General features: G+C 51.9%; 1 protein-coding gene across 1 annotated transcript; it reads right to left on the bottom strand.

Moving 5' to 3' along the window:
- Positions 1–1,552: 1,552 nt before the first annotated feature.
- BHLHE40 (basic helix-loop-helix family member e40) lies at positions 1,553–7,765 on the bottom strand. Its single transcript, XM_004483102.5, has 5 exons — positions 6,772–7,765; positions 6,535–6,604; positions 6,163–6,270; positions 5,105–5,228; positions 1,553–3,871 (listed from the first exon to the last, which is right to left on the bottom strand). Exons 1-5 carry the CDS (start codon positions 6,849–6,851, stop codon positions 3,015–3,017), a joined length of 1,239 nt encoding a protein of 412 aa, XP_004483159.2. The 5' UTR covers positions 6,852–7,765; the 3' UTR covers positions 1,553–3,014.
- Positions 7,766–9,049: the final 1,284 nt, after the last annotated feature.

The raw sequence follows: 9,049 nt of genomic DNA, 5'->3' as shown, positions 1-9,049 counted from the left end.
CCGCCCGCCAGCGCCTGGATCTTGCTGAAACAGGGTGAAAATGAAGGTCAAGGGCAACCCAGAAGCAGAGAAGAGGCAGAGGGGGAGCTGCAAGTTTTGGGGGTGTTCGATAGGGACAGGTTCTGGTAGGAGGATTCTAGGCTGACTATGTGTTGAACCCTCAAATCTTTTTTTAGTTCAGGTGGTTGAACCACTTCCTTCGGTCCCCACAGCTACTCCTTGAGTCAAGGCCCAGGAAAGAGAGAAGAGCATGCAAGAGATTTTGACCTTGATTTCAATCCCCAGCTCCATCGCCAGGATAAACGTGACTTCTTCGTTTTTATTTTTGTTTTTTTCAGAAAAAGTCCAGCAACTTCTGGAGGAATTCAGGGGGTTAGTAGGCAGAAAACTCAGAAACTATGGCCCTGGGAAGGTGGGAGAAAAAGGAACTTATAGACTGTGCCAACTACCTACTATAGGACATGTGAGAAGGGCTCAGAATTCTCATTTTACTGAGTTAAAAACAGGCTTGGAGAGGGGAGATGCGAGATCACCAACTCATCGATACCAAAGATACAACCAGATCAGATCTGACTTCTGATCTGGGGCTCCCGAGGACAGCACGCCGCCTGGGCACAACTGTGCACAATCATGCCTTTTAGCCTGTGCACTCTGCATCTCACACTCGCAGGCAAAGCGCACTGTGGCTGGCTCATCAGGAGACATTTGAAGTAAACAGTTCTGACAGGCAGGTGGTGCCTCTGCCTGGCTGAGATCTCCCTGGTGGGAGGTCCCTTCCTTGGGCTCCAGACAAGCCCAGGGTTCTGGAAGACTCGCCAGCCAGGCCCCAGCCATCAGCAACCATCAGGACACCGCAGAGGGAAAATCTCCAGTAGGAATACCGAAACTCAAGGTGGAAGGGTAAGAGGCAAAAACCCACTAGGTCATTTTCCATTTCTTTTCCCATGGAATAGTTTTATTTTTTTAACAAGAGCACTTGACTAAGGAACAGCAATATTTATTCACGCACAAACACACCCAGTGAGAGGAAGTCCAGGAAGGATGTAGAAAATAATTATGGAATGTTGCCTCTAGCTGCAATAAGACAGGATATGGCAAATCCATTAGATCTTGCTAGATTTGAAAAAGTTTGGCGGCCTTGGCAAAGAGGTGCTATCCCCAGCATCAATTATTATTGCATAATAACCCATTAAATCTTTTCTCAATGTGCCTGTCCCTCTAGCAAGCTTCCCAGACATTCCAGCCCACGATTTCATACCTTGATTTTCTGTCAAGCTCGAGGACCATGACTAAAACAGAGTGAAGAAGAAATGGTTTTTTTTTTCCCTTGGCATATGGTTGTGAACCCCTGGCAAGGGTTAGCTTAAAAAAAAATTAAACAAATATTTACCTACTAAGTTGACTAAGCTTATTCTAACTGAATACAGAGCACGTGAAAAGCTGAATGAAAGTACACCAAAATTAACTAGTTGCTGCCTTCAACCAAGAAGGACATAAGGAGATAGCTGCCTGACAACACACTCGAGGTATTTAAAAACTGCAGGAGACCATCTTTCTCTTCCACAGGAAAAGGATTATTTTATTAAGTATTTTAAAACAACTACTTAACATTTACGCTTAGATAAAAATATTTACAATTTCACACCTTTAGGAAGGCTCCAAAATATAAACACTGTACCTCTCCCTAGAGAAAAAAAAATTATTCTTCTCTTCAAAAACAGGAATACATTCATTTTTTCTCACTTTGTAGATCAAATAATTATACAAATAAACATCTGAAACATTTTCCTCTTTAATATATTTATATAATATATATTTATAACAGTTTTACAAATAAAGGCAATGACTTTATACCAAAATAAAAACAGGAAAAGAAAAAGTTCAAACACAGTCGGCAATCAAGCATAGTGCATTTTGAAAGCTGGTGCAGGGCTAGCTGGACAATTTGGGAAAACAAGGACTCTGGACCAAAAATAAAACTTCTCTGAAGGAGACAGAATCGTTTTTAGCAGTTCAGTACACTCCGTATGCCATCCGGCAAGAGGAATTAGCCTAGAGAAAGGAGTTTGCCGGGCCAAGGATTGGTTAGGCTTCTGAGAAGCTAAGCTTGGTTAAAAGGAGTTTTAGTATAGAAATTAAAACCGAGTCTAGCTCTGTTTGTTGCAGGTAGCAATTTATTACTCCGCTTTGTGCACTTTTGGGTGCTCGACTTCTACGTCTCCATCTCTCAGACTCTGGTTCGGTTCCCTGGGCAGCAAGGATGAATAGCAAGAACCAGGTACAGGTGCCAGGGGCCTGAGCAGCTCCTCCCTTATCCCCTGGCAGCTCAGCTTATACGAGAGGGCCCTTTTCAGTTCCTTTTTAAGCGAAGCACTCTAGAAGCCTGAGGAGGGAACTACATTCTCTCTACTCATCTGAGGCAGGGGTGGGGAGCAAACCTGATGGAAATCTCCCCAAACCACTACCGTGCAACGCCAGTGTCTGCTACCTCACCACTTTAGCAGAATTGCACCCAAGTTCAGTCTGGCTGCCCTCTCCCTGTCTGGTGAGTCACGTCGACAATAAAGGGAGGAGGGTGGGGTCCTAACAGCTGGCCAGGAGCTGTGCACTGGAAAGCCCTCTTTTGAAAGTACCTTTTTCTCAAAGCCTTGGCTCCCAAACTGAAGAGTGACTCAGAACAAGACTCTGACACTTTTGAAATTCCAGCTGATTTATATCAAAGGGGGCTAATCTCTGGGTGGGGAAAAGCCCAGAAGTGTGCTACCGCCCCCCTTAACTCTGCTGATGTCAGGCAATCCTTCATGTCTTCCTTAAGCCAAGAGATTTATGTCCTATACCAACACTCAGGCACATGACACACACATACGCACACACACCCTGAATCTTCTCGCCACATCTCAAATTATCTCAGCATACACACTGGAACAATCTCACTGCACTTGCAAAAACTTTTTTTTTGTTGTTTTAAGTAGGGGAGAGGAAGGGAAGCAAAGCAGCTAGATCCCCTAAAGAGTTTAGTCTTTGGTTTCCAAGTTTAAAGGGGGGATCTGCTTTAGAGCTTGGAGCAGAGCAGAAGAGTCGATGGACGAATGACCTGGCAAAGGAGAAGGGAGTCTCTGGGGCATGAGCAGGGGGGCCGAGATTTTGTCTGGGTTCATGAAGCTGGTGAGGGCTGCAGCAGAGGTGTTGAGGCCCGGATATAACAGGGGAACAGAGGTAGGATACCAGCATTTCTCCAGCATGGGCAGGTAGGCAGTTGCTGATGGTGGGATTAGATAGAAGGGCAGGCAAAAGGGAGGCTGGTGTGCGTGTGGGCCCAGGAATGGGGAGCTGAGCAGGTCGCTGCTAGTGAAATGGCTTTCATCATCTGAAAGCTGCATTCTGCTCTTTTTTGTGGGGGGTTCTTCGGATTCTTGCTTAATAGCGCCGATCCTGTCTCCCATGGTGAACCTGCGTCCATGATCACTTTTGAAGTATGGCTGCTCGCCACGCAAGTCTCCCTTCTCGGATTCTCCTCCGTAGCCACTGTCTGTGTCCGTGTCACTGCCGCTCTGCTCCCCACTCGAGTGAGGGAATGTCCGCTGGATAACGGGCACGCAGTTTTTCCCAGGCCCTTCCGAGCCTTTGGCCAGGGAGGTGGGTTTCTCCTTGAAGTCCATCATCTGGGGAGCTGGGTCTGATGCTTTCCTGGAGGTGCTACCCTGCAGCAGTTCTGCAACCACACGGTGGAGGTGGGTGACGAGCTGCGAAGACTTCAGGTCCCGAGTGTTCTCGTGCTTGGCCAGGTACTGAAGCACCTCCCGGGCACACGTCTGGAAACCTGAGCAGAACATCTCTTGACCTACATCGACATTTCTCCCTGACAGCTCACCTGAGGAACACAGACCCAAAGGAAGACATTTCAGAAGGCCCCATGGTTCACCTGAATACCCATACTCCAAACAGTGGGAGCTTTCCTTTTTGTTAAAAAAATACCATTTGGAGGTATGTGTTTCCAATTCCAAAGGCAATATGCTCAGAGCAAATTTAGATTATACCGAAAAAAAATAAAAAGAATCCACGATCCTATCACCCAGGGATGACACAAGATTTTGAATAGGAATAGTTGCACAATATCCCATTATAGGAATGGACCATAATTAATAGGGGTGGATCATTTCACTTCCTGTTGAATTTGTAGGTTGTTCCTGAGGTTTCTTTGTAAGTGGTATAGCAATAAGCATCCTCATATATTCATAAATCCTAGAGTCAACTTATAGGAAAGCATTGATCTCATAGTGGCAAGATGGACAGAGCCCAGATTATCATAAAATAAAATAAATGAAGGAAAAATATAACTCAAAGTGAACTCTTTTTCAATGACTTTCAAGTGAGGAAACTGGCTGAAGCATATGCTGGGTTTTGGCAATTTCCATACGACTAGCCTTGGAAAGGAAGGCAGAGAAGAATGGAATGAGGGAGTGGAGGGGAGAATTTCTCGCAAACCTGTACAGTATTATCTGGACTGGATGAGACTAAAAGGTTAGAAGGTGACTCTGATTCTCTGGAAGTAGGTAGAAACGAATGATGAAACCCCAGAGGTTTCATTACATTGTGCAACTCACCAAGATACCTAGTGGCTATTCAGGGAACCACATGAAATGCAGGAAAAACTCCTGCTGTCATACAGCCAGAACCGTACCACACCCCAAACGAAAAGGAAGCAAAGCAGCAGGAAAATGCTGGGGCATACCCATGATCTACTCTCCAACGAAAGAAGGTGAAGAAAATAGACTGTGAAACACCCACAGCACAAATTATAGGTGCCTTGACATTTTAAAGGGGAGGAGGAAAATCACCCAGAACCCAGAGACTCTAATGCCAAAATGCCACAGAAATATTTTATCATTTGACTAGTGTGTATTCACGCCAGGTGGCATGCAGCAGCATTCCAAATGAAAAGCCTGACCTTTTAGGAAAGATAAAACTGCATCTCCCCCTCCCCGCCAATGAACGTGCATAAGCAAATTGTTGTGGGCTATTTCATACACCAAACGTGGAAACCCACAGGTCTCTATTTGCGCTAGAACTCTTAAAGAAACGATAGCCAGACTTGCCCACTCACCAGCTTGTAGACCGCTCTGCAGGGCAATGATTTTCTGTTGCTGTTGATCAATTAGGTTTGTTAGGGCTTTCACATGCTTCAAGGTAAGCTCAAGGACCACAGCTTTTTCCAAGTGACCCAAAGTCTGAAATGAAAAGAGCATTAGTCAGCAGTGAGGTAAGAAGAGTCTTACCTCTGGGACAATTATTAGCAACGAGAAAGAAATATGTGTGTGTGTGTGGGGGTAATGGAATAGCCTTTTACTGGTTGACTAAATTTAGTTTCAAGTTTGTAGATTATGTGTTAAAAAAGAATAACAGTATGCATATCTACGTATACATATATATACATCTGAGTAAAGAATAAAATAAAGATAGGTGTCATCTATCTTTGGGGACATTTTGGGAGCGGCAACTATCTCAGGAGGAAGCTTTGACAGATAAATTTCTCCAGCAGCCGCTGCTGACCTTAACTCGGGGGAATCCGGAGATAACATTTCTCTGCAGTGGTGTCAACCCCAGGAGAGACTTTCAATTGTGTTTGGCAGCCAAGAGGCTTCCCCTAGCCTCTTTCCTCACACCCTTTCAGAACTTGCAGCAAATCCAGGCTCTTTTCTCCCTTCCCAAATACTACTTTTTCCCCTTCCCCAACCAAAGGCTGCCAAGCTACCACCAAGAAAGGACAAGATGTAAGAACCACACAGAAAACAAGTCTCCTTAAAAAAAAGAGCGGGGAGGCGGGGGACAGCAAATAAAATCTGCGTGTTGTTTGGTCTGCTTCTTAAGTGAGGAAAACTAGCCAACCCTGAAAATCACCAGAAGGGAAAGTCTTCAACTCTTGAAAAAGGAAGGAGAACCAATGCTGGAGCCTACTTGGCGAGGTCCAAGTGGCCCTCTCTCCATTTGCCATGAGGCTACCAGAAAATCCCAGCGCTGGGTGAGGGTGCCCGAACACTGAGGCACCGCTCGGACCTGGCCGTCTGCTGTGCAGTTCCCCGCGGGGCCTGCAGGCGGCGAGTGATCCCCGCCCGCCCTCCGGGCAGAGGAGCTGGGCTGGAGAGGGGCCAGCTTCTCACTTACAGTAAGTTTGAGATGTTCGGGGAGGAGATCCTTCAGCTGGGCTATGCACTCGTTAATCCGGTCACGTCTTTTTTTCTCTATAAGCCGGTGCGGCAGTTTGTAGGTCTCCTGCAAGGCGCACGGGGGGAGACGGGGAGGGGGGGCGCTGAGTAAGGGGATACGAAGCCCCCGGGACGCAAGAAGAGGCAAGCAGGGGAGCAGAGTAAAAACCCAAAACGACCGCCTGCCCATTCTTTTCTAAGCTCCTCATTAAAGGCACCGAACCACTACCTCGCATCCCCCAGCCAACCTCAAAGTGAGAAAACTTTTCTTGGAAACTCAGCGCGCGCGAGGGGCTGAGGCGCCCGGTCCCCGGGGGCGCGGTGCGCTTACCTTGCTGTCGTCGCTCCGCTTTATTCCCCGCCTCGACTTGTACACTTGGTACATGTGTGCAAAATCCATCCTGCAAGGAAAAGAGGCAAGGGGTCGTGAGTTTGCCTGCGCACGGGCTGCAGCCACTCTGATGGGGCGAGAACCCCCGGGTACGACTGGAGCTGCTCCAAGTTGAGAGCGGCGCAGAATGTAGGACTGGAGGTGAGCTTGGAAGAGGTCCCTGGGGTGCCAACTTACCCTGGTAGGTCTCCGGGCTCCAGTCCTGGCGCTTTGGGCAGGCAGGAGGGCGGCGGTTGAGCGCTGGGGATCCGCTCCATGGCTCGGCGAACCGGGGCCACTGCGCGCTCCTCTCTGCGCTAGCGGGACGGCGGGGTGAGGACTGTCCAGGAGGGGGATTCTAGGGTCTCTCCGTAGGAAGTCTGAGCTCTCTAAATTCCACTGGGCTGCCCGGAGCTGCGGCTTTGAGGTGCTGCTTCAGTTGGGGGCGTGCATGGCCGGGTGTCCCCGCGGTCTCCGGCTCCGACTCTGCGCACAGACCGGTGGTGTGTGCTCCCTGCGCCGTCTGCGCCTTGCGAGCCAAGTGAATGAGAAGTGGGGCGGGCAGGGAGGAGGGAGGGAGCGCGGGGAGGGGGGGGCGGCTAGGGCGGACGGGGGGGGGGGCAGCCGAGGAGTAATGGAGAGGCGGCAGGCTGGGTTAAAAGGGAGCGAGTGGGTGGGTTGGAGCTACGTGTTCTACCCTGTGACTCCAGGCACGTCTGGCCGCTGCCGGGGAGGGAAGGAGCGACCTGCCCGCCCTCCCCCGTCTTCATCACATGAGCCTCACGTGTTGGACAAAGCTCTCGCGGCGGCGAGGGAGCCCCCACCCCCATCCCGGCCCCCAGGTGTCTGCGGCTGCGGCCGCCTTTCCCCGAAGAGGGGGTGGCAGCGCGGCCCGGGTCCTGCCCTGCGGGGCGGGGGGCGCGGAAGCTGGCAGGGCCCGGCGAGGTGGGGGAGGGTTGGTAACGTGGGCGAACCTGCCCCAGGGAAATGAAGTAAGTTCCCGTCTCCTGGGAGGGAACGGGGGAGGACGGATCCGCCCGCGTCTGACTCAAGCCGGGAGAGGAATATCCCCTCGCCCGCTCCAGCCCAGCCCTCTTCCTCCTCCCCCGCCCGGCCCGCTCGGAGAAATCGGCGCTCGGCGGAGGGAGTCGCGGGGCCGCCCTCCTTTCCCCAGAGGCCGGGGTTTCTTTCCGCCCCGGCCTCCCAGCCCCCACCCCGCCAGCCCAGCGTCCAGGAATCGCCCGTCGTGGGGAGGGGCCGAGGGGCGGGGCGGATGTCACCCCATGGGAAGCGGGCTGGCGGCCAATCCCAGGGGCAGCCGAGGCCGCCGCGGAGCACGCTGCGCGCACCTGACCGCCGGGGTGTGCAGGCGCAAGTGCCGGGTTCCACCCCGGCACAGCCTGTCCGCGAGCCGGCACCCACTCGCGCATCCCCCTGGGTGCCCCAGTGCTCCCCCGCCCCCCACTCCATCTAGTCAAGTGCAGAGAGAGACCCAGCGCTGCGCCTGGCGCTCCCTCCCTCTCTCCTCTGCCCCCTCCCGAGTGGAGCGCCCCGGGTCGCCTCCCCTCCGGCTGCAACGTTACACAACCGGGGCGGTGGCGCCTGCCCTGCAGCAGCGCCGGGCGTGACGCTTCACGTGGCTCCGGCCGCAGGGCCGGGGACGCAGAGCTCCTCTGCGCTGGCCCAGAGCCCGCGACCCCGGGGACGTGCTGTGCCAGCCGGGGTCGGCCCGTGTCCCCGCCGACCGGGAACACCGGCGGTGCTGTTGGCGAACAGCACCCGTGGCAGGCGGGAAGAGAAGCACAAGCAAAATCCATTCGCCTGCTAGAATCAAATCTTCGTCTTCGTTCAGGCGACTCACATTTATTGCCCCCCTGCCCCCTCCCGCAATGCCAGGCGTTGTGCGCTAGAGACCGAGGTGAATCAAACACCGGTCCTGCTCTTGACCTTACGGGAACCTTTAAGAAGAGAATAAATTGGGAAGTCCTGGGAAAATTAGATTGGCGTCATTGACTAACCTAGGGGGAAAAAAAGACCAAAAAAAGGTTTTTAAATTTTCTTTTAAAAAAAATATGAACTAAGGAGGGGGGGGCCAAGCCAGTTCACTGCCCTGGATCTGAGGCAGGAAGGCCTCCAGTGGCCCAAGAACTCTTCACCCTCACTCAGGCCGCCGCCCAGGGCCCCCGCCTACGTCCCCCGGAAAAGTCCGGCGTCTGTGACCTTCTCGCTCAGCCTGGAGCAGGGAAAACAGCTGAAACTCCAACCAGGCCGTGTGAGCCGCGCTGATACAGTCAGAGGAGAGAGCCAGTGGAAATTCATGACTAAAATAAGGCCTGGCTGGGGATTTCACTGACCTCTGCGCTCCCCTGCCCTGCAATTTCGGGGAGTTGCGAGATGACTGTAAGCCTTTCCCACTGCACCTCTGGTCAGTCACCCCGCTGCGGAGTGGCCTAGCTGTGGGAAGAGTGGATGGGGG

Source organism: Dasypus novemcinctus, chromosome 26 (assembly GCF_030445035.2).
Source record: "Dasypus novemcinctus isolate mDasNov1 chromosome 26, mDasNov1.1.hap2, whole genome shotgun sequence".
Classification (NCBI taxonomy): domain Eukaryota; kingdom Metazoa; phylum Chordata; class Mammalia; order Cingulata; family Dasypodidae; genus Dasypus; species Dasypus novemcinctus.
Note: the sequence above shows the minus strand (reverse complement) of the source record. Positions and strands in the feature narration are given on the sequence as shown.

Excerpts from the sequence above, each read along its gene's own strand:
- BHLHE40 (XM_004483102.5), bottom strand. The coding sequence starts at position 6,851 with ATGGAGCGGATCCCCAGCGCTCAACCGCCGCCCTCCTGCCTGCCCAAA. Across the intron at positions 6,271-6,534 it reads AGCGGAGCGACGACAGCAAG|GAGACCTACAAACTGCCGCA; the intron begins GTAAGCGCACCG and ends TGCGCCTTGCAG. Across the intron at positions 5,229-6,162 it reads CCGAACATCTCAAACTTACT|ACTTTGGGTCACTTGGAAAA; the intron begins GTAAGTGAGAAG and ends TTTTCATTTCAG.